The following is a 19706-nucleotide window of genomic DNA, read 5'->3' as shown; positions in this document are numbered from 1 at the left end:
TTCTTTACTACAATGTGGCTGTCAGCAATCCCATGAAACAGGAGTAAGAGCGGCGCTTTCCCTGCCCCAGGGTTCCAGAACATAGTGTGAGGCAAGGTGGAGATTTGAGGGGTCTTCACACTTCATCACTTCTGTCCATCACAATATAACAAAGCAACTACACCTGGACTTTTCCAGACAACTTTTATTTCCTCAAAGTCTTCCTTAACCCTATGGAACTTCAGCCACTGAATAGGACCCAGCACCCAGCACAGGGGCTGATTTCTGCTCCCCCTATATAAAAATCTAGATAAAAAACCAAACCCACCTCTCAGCATGGTTGTATAGGAGTCCCTGGGAAAGTTCTGTAACAAAATATGCTGCAGTAAGCCTTGACAGACCATAGGAATTTATGCAGGTAACCGAAGGCTGTGTCTCTGGTGATTGGAATCCATGAGAAAAACCAGCATTCTTCCCTTGTGATTACAGGCTTAGAAAACACCTGGAAAATTAGCTCTGAGTTGGTTCCAACTCAACAGCAGCAAGTTTGAGTTTCACTAGACCTGATTTCACCACAGAGATGCAGGGGTTAAATGAGACCTTGTAGGCCATGTGTTCAGCACAATGCTGGCTGTGCAGTTTGCAGACTGAAGGGAAACTGGATTTGAGGAGAAAAGCAGCTGGCAGTGTCTGCACTGCTTAGTGAATGACCAAGTCCTAGTGAAACCAGCCTGAATCAAGTCATCTGGTCCTGTAGACACTTGGATCTCATCCCCCCTGGCAGCAAGTGCCATCTTCCTTGTTTCCCAGAGAAGCCAGAGGAATCTTGTTCCCTTTCAGTTGCCCAACAGGTCCTTTCTGATCTGGGGGACAGCAGGAAGGGCCTGGCCCAGCCCTGCTTCCTAGGGTAGAGGCTCTTAGCTCCCCTTCCACAGCCCTGACAACATAAAAAGCCCAGATGCCACTGAGTAGACTCTGACTCCTAGTTGTACCACCTGTCAGAGTAGAATTGTGCTTTGCAGGGTTTTCAGCAATATCTTGTCAGACATTTCTCCAAAAGTGGCTCTGGGTGGATATAAAAACTTTCAACCTTTAAGTAAGCAGCCAGGCACACAAAGAGCCTAGGGCTTAAAAAAAAGGTGTGTGTGTGTGTGGGGGGCTAAATCTGGAGCCAAACAAATCTAATTGGAAGACACACATCTCAAGTGCTGACTATAAAAGCCAGTTACTTTATAGAAGCTGAGGACTGATTTACAAAAGTTCATGTGAGAAAGACCTGTGATGTTGTTTAACAGTTCACCCTAATTTTGCAATTTGATTGTGACTTAAAAATGATCTTAAGCCACAATAAAAAAAAATAGCTAGATGGAGGAAAGGACAGGATCTGTATGCTTCCTCACATCGGGCAGCTGTGGTGAACAGACCTGTGTTGTATACTGGGAAACCACTGAAGGATCTGAAGTAGTGACATGATCAGGCTTGTATAAGAGAAAAGATCACTGTGCTGAGAATGGGCTAGAAAAAAGTCAAGTCTAGAGGCAGGAGGGCCAGTTAAAGATGAAGGAACAGACTCCATCTCTAATGATACCGTAACGGGTGAAAGCACAGCAGAGATTCTGAGAGTGACAGGATCAGGCAGGCCTGCATTGTGTTGTACACAGAGTTGCTATGAGTGGAGCTTACTCCATAGCACAACTTACATGGCAGGAGAGACAGTCACCTGACAAAGGTATGGGTTCTGGCAGAACAGTAATGCTGCCTCCAGCAACAACTACCATAAGTCCAGCCTCCACGGATAAAACTGAAGTCGTATGTAGGAGCCACAGGATGGGGAAGGAACAACCTGTTCTTCCGTGGAGACCTCTTTAAGGCTCCAAGGAGGGAGCCGGTTGAGCTGGGTTAATGAGGGCAGAGAATAAGGAAGGCTGAGGAAGAACTGATGCCTTTGAATTGTGGTGCTGATGAAGAACACACCATGGACAGCTAAAAGAATGAACAAATCTGTCTCGCCCGAAGTGTAGCCAGAGTGCTCCTTAGTAGTGAGGATGAGGAGACTTCAGCTAACATATTTTGGGTTTGTTGTCCAGAGGGGCCCAGTTCTTGGGGGACAAGATACTTGGAAAAGTAGAAAGAGAAGGAAAAGAAGATGCTCAATGAGATATACAGTGATTGTAGCAGTGGACATAAGCATAGAGATTGAGAGGCTGGCACAGTACTGGGCAGGGTTTTATTCTGTACATGGGGTCGCTGTGACTTGGAGCCAAACTCAATGCCACCTGACAATAACGAGGACAGGAAGATACTGCACCCACTACAATTGGGAACAGCACATGCGCTTTGGAATATGGTCTGGCAGTTCCTCAAAATGTTAAGCACAGGCTTACCATGTAATTGTGTAAGTCCACTGCCAGGTATATATCAAAGAGAAATGGAAATGTTAAGTCCATATTGAGGATCCCCCCCTCCAACTATTCAAAAGTAAGCAGAAGTGACATAAAGCCAAAGAGAAATTACCATTCATTTATATGAGAAAAATATAAGCATTTCCAAACGAAAAACGTAACAACAAAAAAAATAACAGACATGACAGTTTAAAGCAATGGTGGCTTGATGCTGGGCGTAGTTCTGGGGACAGAGCTTAAGTACTCTCGCTGCATGTGACCCCTTTAGCGATTTGCTGCAAAAATAAATAGGGAGTACTAGTTTCACTTTTAGCCTTTATTCATAAAAGTGAAACTTCTCTTTGGATTGCTTCTAGTTAGTGAAAATATGCACTAAAGTAGATCTTTGGTAAAGACAAAGTGGCATAAAATGAACTCTGTTGTGTTGTTATATGCTGTCGAGTCACCTGCAACTCACAGCGACCCTATATACAACAGCTCTGAACCCTGCCTTGTCCTGAGCCAGTCTCACTGACTCTGACACTCCAACCCTCATTGGCCCAGTTACTATAGCAATCCATCTCATCTGGGGTCTTCCTCTCCTATGGGGACCCTCCACCCTTCAAGCATGAAGTCCTTCTCCAAGGAAAAGTCCTTCCAGGCCACGTGCCCAAACTATGTGAGACGGAGCTTCAAAATCCTAGCCTCCAAGTAAAAACCTGGTTTCACTCTGTCCAAGACAGACTTATTTGTTTTCTTGGCAGTCCATGGTATGTTCAAGACTCTTCTCCAGCACCACCACTCAAAGGCATCAATTCTTCTTCTGTCATCAATAAAGCTAACACATTTTGCCGTGATTATCAGCCCTTGTGATTAGTAGAAGTAGGTGCAGCAGGTGGAGACTATGTCTTACCAAGGGATTGGTTTTATATACTGGGTGTTATTGATGAGGACAGTTCTTTATGATATGGTAGAAGTCAGAGCTGATCTTCCCTATGTTGCATTTATTCCTGTTATGACTTCCTAAATCCACAGGAATAGACTTAGTGTAGCATAATTCTGAATCAAAGTGCAGCAGCACTTTAATTCTTAAAACAAGAGGTTTTTCTAAAGGCAAGAGGAGCAGGTTTACAGAGGTTGTGACTACTCCCCATAAACCTGAAGTGCCAGAAGCCAAAGGAAATAGCATACTGTAGGGAAGTTCTTTGTGGGGATTTGGACATTTAGGCCAAAAAAAAAAAAAAAAAATTAAGGAGTCACCTATATCAACAATTACATTTTATTTCTGCTTAACCACCTGAGTTATTTTTTCAAATGCCACCTTCAGATCAAATGCCCTTAAGGTAGATCTTCTGGTGTGATCTAGTGCCCCTCAGAAATGGCCTGTTTAGATTTAAAACCACCACTGTAAAGGCCAGGCCTGTGGCCGGGCCTGCAAAGGCAGGGCTTGATTCGGTTCATTAGTCACTGGGCAGCATATACTGACTACACAAGGCCCTGATTTTCTTAAGGTCACGACCAGGACGTCTCACCTACCCAGATGCTGTTTTGATGCGTTTGCCTTCTAAGGCATCAAACATGTCGTCTAAAGACTTCTCCACACAGCTGAGAAACTCGCGGGCATTCCGGCCAGTGTAAGAGGAAACATTGCAGCCTATCCAGTTGTCGTGAACCGCATATCCGATGCCAAAGCCATCAGGGACCACAGGGGCAAAGCCACCAATGTTCACAGCTGGGCTGCTGAGTGTGCTGGTGGACAGGATGTTGTGGTTTATCTTTCCGTACGCAGGGTCCAGGTACAGCTCAGGCAGGGGGATCCCTCTGGCTGCTGCCAGATACCGCAGGGCAAACAAATGTCGGTCAAAGCCCTGGCCTGTCAGAGACAAAAATGGAAAACCAGAGGCTCAGAATCTAGAAATTAAAGAGATTTCTTTTCTTTTTTTCTTTTTTTTAAATTAAAGAGACTTTTAAGACAGACCTCCCATCCATAGCTGGATTCTCTCACTGAAGAGTATGGGGGAAGCTGGTCTACCTCCCAGTCACTAAGCCCTGGGGCACTGCCTAAATAAAGCTAACAAAATCCAAACTAAAAATTACCCACCCTAAAATGAAAACATGACTTAAAAATTCTGAAATTCAGTCAGTTTTCAATCAGACAGCCAAGGAAAGTAAGCTATGGTCTAAAAAACAGATAAAACTCAAAGTCCAGATCAAACAAAAAGATGGGACTGAGTCAGTGGCAATTAGACGTTAACTGACCAGGGTTTTCATCTCAGTCTTATAGTAACTTGTGATGCAGCACTGGGCCAGTGACCTTTGTTTCCTACCAATGAAGTGGAAAATGAGGCTGGGCTGTCTTGGAAGTGCCTTTTAGCTTCTGGATTTTATAGCTACATGGAAAGATAAACCATGTGATCTGCAAGGGTCTATTCTGGTCTCAAGTTTTATTTTAAAAAGAGGCAAAGAAGAAATGCACCAAGATTTGAGAAGAGCTTCCGAGGTGACATGTCTCTAGGGAAACAACACACTACAGCAGGGCTGCAGTGAAAGGGCTCGGAAATTCTAAATTGTCAAAAGCAATTCTACTAGCAATGACAGAAAAAGAGAACTGTGTGTCAGTGCAGGAAGTAACCCCATCCAGGGATGAACTTACCTGCATCTCCTTATCTCTGCTTAGGAGAGAATGTGTCTTATCCCAGATGGTTAGCCTAGCTTTTCAGATAGCTAGGGTAGGGGCGAGAAAAGCCCAGACATACTCCAGGGAGTTGGAAAATAGCTTAAAGCTAGTGAAGAGGTAGAAGTTAGATGTGGAGAAGAACATGACTAAGGCTTCCCTGTGCACTGAGGTAACCAGACCCCGGGGCGTCTCCATCCCGGCTCACCCATTGCTGCTTCTTTGGTCAGCTGGCCGTGGTACTTGGAGCACTCGGCCATCAGCTGCTGAAGCTCTCCGGCACTGTGCTTGGAGGGCTCCCTGACAAAGGCCTCCGAGCACTTCTTCGTGAAGATGGAGGCTGGCCGGATGGTCTCGGTGCGGCCATGCTTGAACGCTGCGGTGCTGCAGGACTCATAGGTGGCCACGGTCTGCCCATACTGACGCAGGAAGGCCATCTGGAAGGCCAGTTGCACCACCGCATCAGGGCTCAGCTTCTGCTTCTTCAGGAACTCTTTGCCTCCCCTCTGAAACTGGATGCAGTCGATGGTGAGGGTTTTCATGGTTTCATCGAACTTTCTCTTAGCAGTGGTGATGCCAGTCTTTAAGGCATCGGTCAGCTTGAAGTCAAGCTTCTGCACAGCGACCGAAGAGTCTGTGGCAGCTGGTGGGCTCTGTGGTGTGATGGCAGGCGTCTGAGTGCTGTCTTTGAACACCTCATTAAAAAACCTGAGCACTGCGACACCATCGCCCCACGCGTGCTCAAAGTGGACAGCAGCAGAGCCATCCTTGGCTACAATGAGGTTAAAGGATTTATCAAACCAGCGGTTCGTGCCATCACTGTGCAGCATGCTGTGGGACAAGTGCACAAGGTCCTTAATGGGGAAGTCATCGAGGCAGAGGCAGAACACAGCAGAGTCCACCTTCTGCAGAGTCTCGGCATTGCCGTCACTCAGCAGCTTCTCCCGGAGCCCTGCCCAGACGTCTCGATTCTCACTGGGCAGATACGCCAGAGGAAACTCGGGGGCAGGGCTGCTGTCGGAGAGAACGTATTTCAGGTGCGCTTTGATTTCTGAGGCACTCACAATATTCCCATCTTTATCCAGGACATCAAAGACATAGAAATGTCCTTTTCTAAGGACCAGGAGGTGTCTGGCCTTGTCATCTGTGAAGAGCTCATCCCGGCCACGTTTGGGTATACGAGTTGAATTGAAAAGGCGAAAATACTGGGACATATCCAGGGGATACGCGTTGACTAGGTAGGCACCATACCAGGACAGGGAGGAAGGCACAAAGCGAATGAGTCTCTTGAAGGTGTCAGTGTCACTTTTGGCAGGGTTCAAGTGGAACACTTCTGGCTCCAGAAGGCCGGCCCGGAGAGTCTTTAGAAACCGGATGGCAGACATAGTCATGTTGGTTGCTCGAGTGAGCTGGTCATTATACTCAGCCTTTGGGTCAGGGTTGAACGCCATAAATGGATTAAAGTTCAGGACAATGGAGTCTCGAGCAGCTAAGTACATATCAAACCAAGGACCTTAACAAAAACCAAAAACAAAACAAAACAAACATAAAAAGTCAATGTACACGGGTAGGTAGGAGGGAGAGGGGAAGCAGGCCTCATCTTAATCCAGATGTCAAACAATGCTTAGAAGTAAAGAAAAATTTGGGAACGGTGATGGCTGACCAACATGATGAACATAACTGAGAGTCACAGAACTGTGTATATGAAGGTTGCTGAAAGGGTGAACGTACTGTCTGTTACATATATGCATTTACCACAATAAAAGGGAAGCAGTTAATAGAATATCTGAAGAGAAAATGTGAAAAATAAACCCATAAAGGCTGCTCAGAGAAACAGTATCACACTCCCAAAGGGTGAAACTCCTGGTTACTGTTTGCTGTGCAGGAACTCAAGGCACACAAACGGAATCATACAGTACATGATCTTTTGCATCTGGCTTTTTTCACTTAAAACAATGTTCTGGATGCTCATTCATGTTGTACTATGCATCTATACTTCATTCTTCCAGTTTCTTTTTTAAAAAATATTTTTCTTGTATCATTATTTGACTGGACGTTTACAAGTCATATTTGGTTTTTGTGTATTTTTGTTCTTTATAAGATTAATGGCCACTGATTAATGCAATTATTTACAATGTCCACTCAACTCTTTTTTTGTATATTGCCTTTCCCTTTACCTAAGTTACTAATTTTATTCCTCTCTCATCCCTGCTATTCCTCCAAGATTGTTTCTGTGTTTAAAACCTTACCTTTTCTTTTCCGAGAAGTGGTCTTATTCCATGACTGTCTTTTCGTGACTGGTGTCTGTCACTCAGTATAATCTGTCCTAGATTCATCCATGTTGTGCAGTATTCTTCATTCCTTTTTTACTGCTGAATAACATGCCATTGGATGGATAGTCTTTCATAACTTGATGGACTGTGGGTTGCTTCAACAATTTTTTTTCAACTGCTTTTTCCTCATTTTATTTCCTTTCTTAGTTAGAAAAGTTTATTGTTGTTGTTAGGTGCTGTCAAGATGATCACAACTCAAAACAACCCTATGAACAAAAGATCTGAACATTATTCTATCCTGAGCCATCCTCACACTTACTGACACATAAGAGCCCATTGTAGCAGTCACCGTGTCAATTCGCCTGGTTGAGGGTCTTCCTCTCCTTCGCCAACCCTCCACCCTTTTCCCTTCCCAGCATCATGTTCTTCTCCAAGGAAAAACACATCTTAGCAACATGTCCAAAATATGTGAGGTAAAGCTTCATCATTCTTGCCTCCAAAGAGCACTCTGGCTGCACCATCTCAAAGACATATCTGTTCTCTTGGCCATCCATGGGATGTTCAGTGCTCTTCTCCAACACTACAGCTCAAAGGCATCAATTCTTTTTCTGCCATTGTTATTCACTGTCCAGTTCTCAGATGCATAGCAAGTAATCTGAAAGACTACTGCCTGAATCAGACACACCTCAGTCCTCAAGCTGACATTACTACTCCTCAATAATTTGGAAAGTTCCCCAACTGTAGATTTTTCCAACGCAATGTATCTTCTATTTCCTGACTGCTGGTACCAAGGGTGTTAATTGTGGATCCAAGCAAGGTAAAACTTCTGACAGTCTCAATTGCCTCTCCCTCCATCCTGACACTACCTATTGGTCCAGTGGTAAGAATCTTTGTGTTCCTGACATTGAGATGAAATCCATACTGGAGGCTTCATTTCTTGATCTTTTTCAACAAGTGCTTCAAGTCCTCACTTTCAGCTAGCAAGGTTTTGTCATCTGCATAATGCAGGTTATTTATGAGTCTCCCTCCAATCTTGATGCCACAATCCTCTTCATAGTGTCCAGTTTCTCGGACAATATGCTCAGTAGATAGGTTGAACAGGTAGGGAGGCAGAATACATCCCTGGCGCGCTTCTTTCCCAATTCCAAACCATGTAGTGCCCCCCTGCTCCGTTCACACCACAGCTTCCTGCTCCAGATATATGTTCCACATGAGCACAATCAAGTGCTCTGGGATTCCCATTCTTATCCATCCACATCCCATTCTTATCTCAGCCACAACTTGTCAGGATCCACACAAACACCTTTGCATAGTCAATATAGCACAAACAGACATTCTTCTGGTATTCCTTACATTCAGCCAGGATCCATCTGACATCAGCAATGATATCCCTGGTCCCATTACCTCGTCTAAATCCTGCCTGAATTTCTGGCAGTTCCTTATCTATGTACTGTTCCGGCTGGTTTTGAATGATCTTCAGCAGTATTTTGCTTGCATGTGATATCAATGATATTGTTTGATAATTTCCACATTCAGCTGGATCACCTTTCTTGGGAATGGGAACAAATATGAACTTCTTCCAATCTGTTGACCAGACAGATGTCCTCCAAATTTCCTGGCATAGACTGGTGAGTGCATTCAAGACTGCATCTGTTAATTGAAACAAGTCAGGTGGTATCCCATCAATTCCCGGGGTCTTATTTTTTGCCAATGCCTTCAATGCAGCTTCTACTTTCTCCTTCATTACCACTGGATCCTATTCATATGGTACTTCCTGAAATATTTCAGTGTCAGTTCTCTCTGGTGCAGTGACTCTGTGTATTCCCTCCATCTTCTTTTGATGCTTTCTGGGTCATTCAATATATTGCCCATTGCATCTTTCAGTATTGTGACACGACCTTAAATTTGGTTTTCAGTGCTTTCAGCTAGAGAAATGAAGAGTGAGTTCTTCCCTTTTTATTCTCCAATTTCAGCTCCCTGCACATTCCATTATAATACTGTTTTGTGCCCAAGCTGCCCTTCAAAATCATCTGTTCAGCTCTTTCACTTTAACATGTTTTCCTTTAGATTTGGTTTCTTAATGCTCCAGTACAATCTTTAGAATCTCTTCTGATATCCATTTCCATTTTTTCTTTCTCCTGTTTTTGTAATGACCTTTTGCTTTCTTTATGGATGATATCTTTGATATCATCTCACAACTCATCTGGTCTTCGATCACTGCTATTCTATGCCTCCAAACCTATTCTTAAGATGATCATGAAATTCAGATGGAATTGATTCAAGATCCTATCTTGGTTTCTGTGGACTTATTTTCATTTTCTTTGGCCTCAATTTGAACTTGCATATGAGTAATTGATAGTCTGACCCACACACAGCTTGCCCCTGGCCTAGTTTTGACTGCTGATATTGAGCTTCTCCAATGATTTCTTCCACAAACGTAGTCAATCGGATTCCTATGCAGCCCATCAGGTGAAATCCACATGTAAAGTCATTGTTGTTGTTGTTGTTAGGTGCCACGAAATCAGCTCCTATGCATAGTGACCTTATTTATAAAAAAATATTGTTGGTCCTGTGCTATACTTGAGCCTGATGTTAAAGCCAGTATGTCAATCTATCTCATTGAACCTCCCCATCTGTTCCCTTGGCCCTCTACACGATCAATCATGATTTCCTCTTTCCAGGGATTATGTGTGGTGTAGTGAGCCTGTTGCTAAAATGGCTTTCCTAGACCACTGTCTAACCCACATCACCACCCTTAGTTCCTCTGAGGGCCTAGTGTATATGCTGGCATTTCTATAAAAAGGACTACATCTGAGACATTGGTTCTCTTTCTGCTTACCTGGAACAACACTTCTAACCTAACCTAGCTGCCTCAACTCCGCCTGCCCTGCAAGACATGGCCCCTTTACATCATCAACAACTGCATAAGCCATTTCTTCCCTAAAACAGAGACACAATGTGATAGTGTGGACCTTGGGACTGTTACCCCATGGGACCAGAGCTAGGAGCTTTCACCCAAGCCTGTTAAAGAACTGGGAGAGGGAGAGATGCCTTAATTGGAGAACTAAAGAGAGCTTTGTAACACTGGTCTAAAGCCACAAAGCAGAATTATGACTTGTTAACTTCCCTAATAAACTCCTTAATTGTGAGTATGTTTCTGTTAAGTCTGTGTAGGTATTGCAATGATTTCAGAACCAGTAAGGAAGTAGGGTGGTGTTAGAATTAACAGAAAAGAGTGCAGGAACATGGGGCAGGGGCCATGTCTGACTTTATGGAAAATTAGTTTTGTACTGTGGAAGTTGTTGATGGTGGCAGTTTCCACTTACAGAGTCAGTAGGGGTCAGATACCCTTGTTATTTTTACATAATGGAACAGAACTGTAGTTACTTCCAACCCCACCTTGTTGTTGTTGTTGTTGTTATGTGCCGTTGAGTCGCTTGCGACTCATAACGACCCTATGTACAACAGCCCTAAACTCTGCTCTGTCCTATGCCAATCACACCATCTCCGAAACACTCATCCCAATTACCGCAGTCACTGAATCAACCCACCTCATAGAGGGCCTTCCCCTCCTGCGCTGTCCCTCCACCCTACCTAGCATGATGTCCCTCTCCAAGGACCGGTCGGTCCCTCCTTACAGCATGTCCAAAGTATGTTAGATGGAGCCTCAGAATCCTTGCCTCCAAGGAGCCACCCAATTTGACCCTTTCCAAGACAAATCTGTTTGTTTTCCTAGCAGTCCATGGTACCCTCAATACTCTTGTCCAGCACCACAGCTGCACGGAAAGCTTTGGCAGAAAATAAGGCTCCTGAACTTGATGGAATACCAACTGAGGTCTATCAGACAACAGATGCAACAACCCTGAATGTGCTCACTAGTCTAAGCTAAGATTTTGGAAGATACTTACCTGGCCAGATGACTGGAAAAGATATGTATCTGCTCTCATTCCAAAAACAGACAGTGGAAATCACTGAGCAATATCATCAATATCACATCCAAGTAAAATCTTGCTGAAGATTATTAGAAGATGGTAGGAGCAGTATACTAACAACAGAACTGCCAGAAATTCAAGCTGGATTTAGAAGAAGTCATAGAATGAGAGATACCGTTACTGAGATCAGGTGGATCTTGGCTGAAAACAAAGAACATCAGAAAGATGTTCACTTGTGTTTTATTGACTATTAAAAGGCATTTAACTGTGTAAATAATAAACTAAGTATGGAAATTCCAGAAAACTTAACTGTGCTCATGCCAAACTTGTACACAGAACAAGAAGTTGTTTGAACAGAGCAAGCAGTTTACACGGTTTAAAATCAGGAGAAGTGTGCATTAGGATTGTATTCTGTCTCAGTACTTATTAAATCTGTATGCTCAGCAGATAATCTGAGAAGCTGTACATATAACTATAGGAAGAACATGACATCAGAATGAGAGGAAGACTCACCCACAACCTGCATTAATACAGATGACTCACCCTTGTTGCAGAAACTGAAGAATACTTGAAGCACTTACTGAGAAAACCACACTCTACAGACTTCAACATGAATTACACCTCCACATAAAGAAAAGAAAAATCCTGACCAGTGGATCAATAGGCAGTATCATAATAATGAGGGGAAAGATTGATGTTGTCAAGGAGTTCACTTTACTTGGATCTATACTCCTGGTATCAGTAGTCAAGAAATTAAGATGTGTTGGGCAAATATTTTATCAAGGACTTTTTTAAAGTTCAAAAGAACAAAGATATCAGTTTGAAGATTAAGGTGCATTGGACCCAAGTCATGTTATTTTCAGCAGAATTGTGGTGCTGGAGAAGAGTACTGAACATACCATGGACTGCCAAGAGAACTAACAGGTGTGTCCTGGGGAGGGTAAAACCAAGCTGTTCCTTGGAGGAAAAGTTTCTGAGGCTTCATCTCACATACTTGGGCATGTAGCCAGAAGGGACCAGCTTTTAAAGAAGGCTCTCATGCTTGGAAAGGTCAGGGGACAGTGTAGGAGAGGAAGACCCTGGATGAGATAGATTAACAGAAGACCCCGGAAGAGATGGACTGACACAATAACTGGGGTAAGGGAGGGTAGGAGTGTCAGAAACAGTGAGATTGGCTCAGGATAGAGCAGCATTCAGAGCTATTATGTATAGGGTCTTTATGAGTCGTGGTAGATTCAAGGGCATATAACAACAACATAAGCATGAAAAATGTAGGCAATGAATAAGGAAGACCGAAGAAAAATCGTTGCTTTCAAACTGCAGTGTTGGTAAGACCGAATATGTCATGGTCCACCAAAGAACAAACAAATCTGTCATGGTAGAAGTACAGCTGAGGTGCTCCTTACAGGCAAGGACTTTCTATTATCAGGAATGGCCAGCTTTTGGAAAGGATATAATGCTTGGGAAAAGTAGTGAGTCAGCAAAGGAGAGGAAGACCCTTAATGAGACAGAATGACACAGTGACTTCAGTTATGGACTTGAACAAAGTGGAGTCTGTGAGGATGGTGAAGGACTGGGCAAGGTTTTGATTTGTTGTACACAGGGGTGCTGCGTCAGTTAACTGGATGGCATCCTACAACAACATAATGGAAAACTGAGGGTACAGGAAGCATGCACCATTAATGAGCGCGGTGGAATGTAAAGGGCTCCTAAATTGTAAATTTCTATAACAAAATATCAATAAATAATGTCTAAAATTTAAAAAAAATTAAAATGCAATAATGTTAAGTAGCTTTAGAGCTTTGGGAGCAGAAATAAAAAAAAATAAAATAACCAAACAGGAGTTAAAATTCAGGAGTGGGAAATTAGTGGAGGGCCAAGGCTGTTTTCCTAAAAAGCTTACTGAACTATTAGATTCTTCAGACTATGTGTGTGTGTGCGTGTGTGTGTGTATATATATATATATATATATATGCTATATTAAAGATGTGCTGAAAACAGAAGAAGTAATCAACTCAGAATAAGTAGGAGGAAGGACTAGGAAAGTTTCTGAGAAAAATCAACTACCTGGGTCTTGAAGAATTTATCATGCAAAAAATGGTGGTGGGAACAATATGGATAAAGGCCCAGAAGAATGAAGATTTAGAGGTTCAGGAAATAATGAGGAGTAGTTTTGTTGAAGGCTGCTTGTCAGGGAGAGTGAGGAGACATGAGGCTGCAGAGGGCTAACATGAGAAACACGGGACTTCACATACATCTTTTTTGAAGAACCACTGGGTAGCTTCTTGAAGTACCTACAGGGAAGGCAAGCCTTTGTTCTTGAGCATGGAGTCCAGCCAACATCTTAGAGGATGAACTCACGCAACTTTAATTTTTTAAAAAAAATATATTTTTCTTTTATATTGGTTTGCATTGTGTTATATTGGAATGCATTGTGTTTCATTCATATATTTCACATATTTCATCATTCACACTGTATTTCAGATTATCATTTCCAAACACTGCATTTTAAACACCATTAATCCAATCCCATTATTACTTCACCCTTTCCAGTCCTCATTGAATCTTTCCTAATTCCTTCACACACCCTCCCTTCTCCCTCCAAACTATGTGACCCTGTAATCCTCCCTTCCCACCATCAACCCACTGTCCCACCCTTTTCCCCTCTGGACTTTTGTACACATCTTACTTCGATAATTTTAAAAGAATAACTTATTCGCTTTTTACTCAAGAAGAGATCTTCCCCTACAATCCTACATGTAGTACTCATTGAGGTAGAGTAGACTTGCTCACCTAAAATTGATTGTAAGTTATCTGATATGTTGTTAATGTTTATTCTCTATAAATAATGAGTTTCCATTGACAACATTGTGTAATGTCTTGTGTGTATCATAATTGAATGAGTGCAGAGTCGTTATCTTAGCAGTCGCACGATTGTTTAGAATTTAGAAGTACAATCTGTATATATGCACACACACACATGTACATAATTCAAAGAAAGTTTTCTAATTCTAAAGCTCTAATAGCATAGTGTATAACATATCGGTATGCTCATTTTAAGACAGAGGAAGATGAAAAGACCAAAATAGATGTCACCACTTTAATATTTTAACTTAAGAGAAGACCAGATGTTACTTCGAAACTAATCTCACTAGAAATGTTTTTAAGACCAAACAGGAGAAAAGATGTCTTCACTGCCATTATGGAGAACGCTGGGAGGGGCATGCCACAGTCCAGCCTACCTGAAATGTAGCTTGTGTGTTTATTCTTCTTGTCCTGAGCAACCAATTGCTCATGCAGTTCTTTTCCACTTCCATTCTCAAAACTCTTGCATAACTGTTCGGTTTTCCTGAAATATTCAAAGACAGAGTCAAGTGATGGCAGAGAATACATGATTTTTAGGTTTATGACCAAGAAGTAATAAAGACAGTTTTGAATCTCTAGTAGTATATCCCTAGAACTCAAGGACAAAATTGGAAGGTGCCTCCAATGAGAAGAGGAGGAATCAATCTAATGTGGAATGATTTTAAGAAATTACCAGAGATTGTTCACAGCTTCAGTTTGCTCGGCTCCATGGTCAACACTCTTGGCACCAGCAGCCAGGAAATAAAAAAACGTATTGCGATGGGAAAATCTCCTGTTAGGGACCTCTCTAAAGTACTCAAGAGCAACAGTGTCTCTTTGGAGACTAAGGTGAGCCTGATATAGGCCATGGTCTTTGCAATCACTTGTTATGCATCAGAGAGTTGGACAATGACTAGGGAGGATAGAAGGAGAACTGATGCCTTTGAGCTGTGGTGCTGGAGAAGAGCATCGAGGGTACCATGGACTACCAAGAAAACAAACAGATTCATCCTGGAGAGGGTTAAGCCAGGCTACTCCTTGGAGGTAAGGATTCTGGGGCTTCGTCTGACATACTTTGGACATGTTGTAAGGAGGGACAGGTCCTTGGAGAGGGACATCATGCTTGGGAGGGTGGAGGGACAGCGCAGGAGGGGAAGACCCTCTATGAGGTGGATTGATTCAATGACTGGGTAATTGGGATGATGTGTCAGAGGCAGTGCGATTTAGGGCTGTTGTACATAGGGTCGCAAACGACTCGATGGCACATAACAACAACAACAACAACAACATATCTTCTTAAGATGACTGATCAGGAAGATCAATCAACATCTCACGAAACAATTTGTCATCTAAGCAGCAATGAGTTTTGGAGTCAATAAGACTGACCCCTGAATCCTAGCACTCTCAGATTCAGGGTGTATGACCTTTACACATAAAATAGAGCTTAAGATATTAAAAAAATAATAATTTAAGGTTTAGAATAGTCTGAAACATAATCTTTTAATAATGGCAACTATAATTCATTGTGATGTCAAGAGAAGCTTCAAATGACTGGTCTTTAAAAGCAGGATTTATGAACAAATCATCTATGTTTCTCCATCACTGTTCAGTGAAGACTTTTGTGATTCTGACAAGTTTCTGTACCAAAAAACTCCCATTATAGTAAAAGAAGCCATGAGAGCTCAAGGCAATCATTTTTTCTTACTTCTTCACACCTGGCAATATAATTTTCAAATGCTATGCTCTAACTTGTGGCCTGCATTATCATCTTATCCACGGACCTCCCCACCCAGAGAGTATGCCCTCTGCAAATGACTAGGACCAGCTATGCTTTCAAGTACACCTGCCCAGTTAGGATATCAGTGTGACATTTTGGCTTATAAATCATCTCCTGCTGAGTGTGGTTAGAGAGACTCTTACTTCAAGGCTTGGCCTGCCTTTTATACATAGTGGAAAAGCTATTTTCTGACCTTCCAGACATACTGACTAGGTCCTTTGTGCTTAGAATCATTCAAGTCACAGATACCTCCTGAGACTTGGCCCACCTCCCCTGAACCAGCTTCTCTTAAATCACCTCAACCAGGGCCATGCAAAGTCTTCAGTGTTCACCTGAACTGGCTGTCATCCAATAGGGGTTTCTGCGCATTGAGGTATCTCCTAATGGTGTCTTCAAGTTTGGGAACAGGAAGCCTGAGGAGAAAAGCAAAGTCAACATAAGGATAATGAGATATGGAGGTTAATTAGCTTCATAACTCAAAGTAATAAACTGATTGCTGTTGTTAGGTACCGCTGAGTCAAGTATGACCCATAGCAAACCTATGAACAACAGATCTGAACCCTGTCCTATCTTGTGTCATCTCCACAGTTCTTGACACACTAGAGCACATTGCAGCAGTCACTGTGTCAGCCCACCTGGTTGAGGGTCTTCCTTCTGTTGACCCTCTGCCTTTCCAAGCATCATGTCCCTCTCCAAGGAATAACTCCTTTTAACAACATGCCTGAAGTATGTGAAGTGAAACCTCATCATCTTTGCCTCCAAAGATCGCTGTGGCTGTACCCTCTTCAAGACATATTTTGGCAGTCCATGGAAAGTTAAGTACTCTTCTCCAACACCAAAGCTCAAAGGCACCAATTCTTCTGTCATTCTTATTAAATTGTCCAGCTCTCAGATACACAAGTGATTGGAAAGACCATGGCCTGAATCAGACACACTTTTAGTGCTCAAATCAGTCCTCAAACTGACATAATTACTCCTCAATAATTTAGAGAGGTCTCTGACTGCAAATCTGTCTCAGAGGAAGTGAAACCAATGTGCTTCTTAGAGGCAAGGATGGTAAAGCATCATCTCACATGCTTAGAGCATGTTGTCAGGAGGCACCTGCCCTTGGAAAAAGACATCAAGCCTGGAAAAGTAAAGAATCAACAAAAGTATAGTCCTCATTGTGATGGACTGAAATAGGGACAAAACAGGCTTGAGCACGGAAGACATCATAAAGAAGGGCGAAGTTTCGATCTGTTTTTCACAGAGTCCCTATGAAGTCAACTACAATGATTGATACCGAACAGTAATAACAGAACAATAAATTTTTCTTCCTCAGGATGAAAAAATCTAAGTTATATCTTTTTAAAATTTGTGCATTTTACAACAGATAATCATAGAAAATGAAATATAGGTCTGTGCAAGGACTGATCATATGATAGGCGGCTCACTCAAAGGTAGGCATCAACCAGAAGTCCTATTAGAAAGAGCCAGATCTTCTCTCACAAGCTGAAAGAGCAGCAACTGATTACTCATCATTCTTTACCAGTAGTTTCTCAAGTCAAGGTCAAGGTGATGAAGTTTATGGTTTAGAGTGAAATGGAAAAACAAAAAACAAACAAAAAAACCCACAACCCCAACCATGGACTCGACAGTGAGTTTTCCACCAAGTTAAATTTTCTTCTATCACACCACCCACATCCAGTTTGTTGCCAGTATCTTCGCCAAATCCATTATTCTTCACCCATCCCACACACCACACTTTAGAAATCCCATTCTGAATATACTAGCCTTATTCTACAAGTTCTTTTCCAGTACTTCTCCAACTTCCTCCACTCTCTCAAAATCTTGACTCTTCTGAGAAATATCATTTGCCTTCAAATTTCTCGCCAAAGAAAGTCACTCCTCTCACTGGAAGGGGCAGAGTCATCACTCTCCTCACTCCCACTGCCGAGCATGATCATTATAGACGTTTCCTTCTTTTAAAGAAATCTTACCACCTTCCTTCCAACTTCATCTGTGTTACTGCAGTAGGGTGAGTTCTAACCCAATGTGAATAACTCCTTATAAAAGAAAAGGCAGCGAGAAATGATCAAGTGAGAGAGTTATGCTGCAGCTGTAAGCCAAGGATAGGATCTTCCTTCTGTTAAGAACATGGCCTTTAAAAGGCTCTGAATCCAAGCATACCTCAGATACTGCAGGCTGAGTTCCACTCATAATAAAGTATCACAATAAAGCAAGCTACATGAATTTTTTGGTTCTCACTGCATATAAAAGTATGTTTACAGTATACCTTAGTCTAACAAATACATAGTAGCATCATGGAGAAAGCTGGAAACACCAAATTGAGAATTACCAAATTATGCCAGAGACATGAAGTGAACACAAGAAAGTGGCACCAATTGACTTGCTTGACACAGGTTTGTCATAAATTTCAATTTGTAAAAAAACCACAGTGAGGCACAACAAAATAAAATGTAGTAAGATGAAATGAGCCTTCAGTATGGAGTGTATCTCAATATCAAGAAAACAAAGACTCTTACCACTGTATGATAGGCAGTGTTATGATGGAAGGAGAAGAGACTTAAACTGTCAACAGCTTCATTTTGCTTGGATCCACAATTAACACCCTTGGTACCAGCAGTCAGGAAATAGGGAGACACACTGCACTAGGAAAATCTGCAGTTAGGGAACTCTCCAAATTATTGAGGAGTAACTATTTCAGTTTGAGGACTAAGATGCATCTGATTCAGGCCATGGTCTTTCCGATAACTTGCTATGCATCTGAGAGCTGGACAATAAGAATGACAGGAAAAGAATTGATGCCTCTGAGCTGTGGTGTTGGAGAAGAGCACTGAACTTCCCATGGACAACCAAGAAAACAACAGGTAAGTCTTGGAGAAGGTGCAGGTGCAGAGCACTTTGGAGGAAAGAGTGATGAGGCTTCATCTCACATACTTTGGTTGTGTTGCTAGGAGGGTCTGTTCCTTGGAGAAGGACATGATGCTGGGAAGGTTAGAGGATCAATGAAGGAGAGGAAGACACTCAAACAGGTGGACTGAGATAGTGACTGCTGCAATGGGCTCTTGTGTGTCAGGATGTGTGAGGATGGCACAGGATAGAACAGGGTTCAGATCTTTTGTTCATAGGGTTGCTATGAGTTGTACTTAACTCAATGGCACCTAAAAACCAACATAATAACAAGATGAAGTATGCCCATACCAATCTCTAAAACGAGACAATAAACTTCTATTGTTTAAAGCAATGGCATCTCCAGAAATCTTCTCCATCCCTAATTCCCACAACTGGGTCTATGATAGATGATTGGTTTAGATCTAATGAGACCCAACTGGAAAGACTTAATTACAGAGTTTCTTCCCCCCTCCCTCCACATTGTTGGGAAGAGGAAAATTATAGTAGCTAGAGTCACCGAGTGTTTAGAGATTTTTTTTTACAAACAACCCAAACTAACTGCCATAGAGTTGATTCTGACTCCTGGTTACCTTCCTCTGTGTTTCCAAAGCTCAAAATTTTATAGGAGACTGCCTATCTTGCTCTTGAGAAGTGGCTGGTGAATTTAAACTAATGACTTTTCAGTAGTAGCCCAATGTGTAGCACTATACTGCCAGGGTGCCTTCAGCTCTGCCTAAGTATTACCATTTTGTCACCATGAGGAGAGAACCTGCCTCAGAATGGAGTCAGACAAATTAAAAGAGTTGAGCAGAAAGGTGAGAGTTCTAATGATGTGAGCCAGCTTCCATTGTTTATTTTTTAAAAAATTTGTTTCCTTAAAAAAGTTAATATACATCGTGTTTCACACTATTTTTGTCACATTGTGTTTCATACAATTATTCTCATGCATTA

The 19706-nt window shown here is 42.3% G+C and overlaps 1 protein-coding gene across 1 annotated transcript in view; it reads right to left on the bottom strand.

The window, feature by feature from the left end:
* Window positions 1-3884: 3884 nt before the first annotated feature.
* The window catches only part of CPT2 (carnitine palmitoyltransferase 2), a 30918-nt gene continuing 15096 nt past the window's right edge, over window positions 3885-19706 (bottom strand). Inside the window, exons 2-5 of the mRNA XM_006879694.1 lie at window positions 16193-16273; window positions 14482-14588; window positions 5243-6547; window positions 3885-4233 (exon numbers count right to left, since the gene is read on the bottom strand). Coding sequence (XP_006879756.1) covers window positions 3893-4233; window positions 5243-6547; window positions 14482-14588; window positions 16193-16273 — 1834 coding nt within the window. The 3' untranslated portion in view covers window positions 3885-3892. The remainder of the gene's footprint in view (window positions 4234-5242; window positions 6548-14481; window positions 14589-16192; window positions 16274-19706) is intronic.

The sequence above is a fragment of the Elephantulus edwardii genome, unplaced genomic scaffold (assembly GCF_000299155.1).
Source record: "Elephantulus edwardii isolate Elephantulus edwardi_28Jun2011 unplaced genomic scaffold, EleEdw1.0 scaffold00005, whole genome shotgun sequence".
Taxonomy (NCBI): domain Eukaryota; kingdom Metazoa; phylum Chordata; class Mammalia; order Macroscelidea; family Macroscelididae; genus Elephantulus; species Elephantulus edwardii.
Note: the sequence above shows the minus strand (reverse complement) of the source record. Positions and strands in the feature narration are given on the sequence as shown.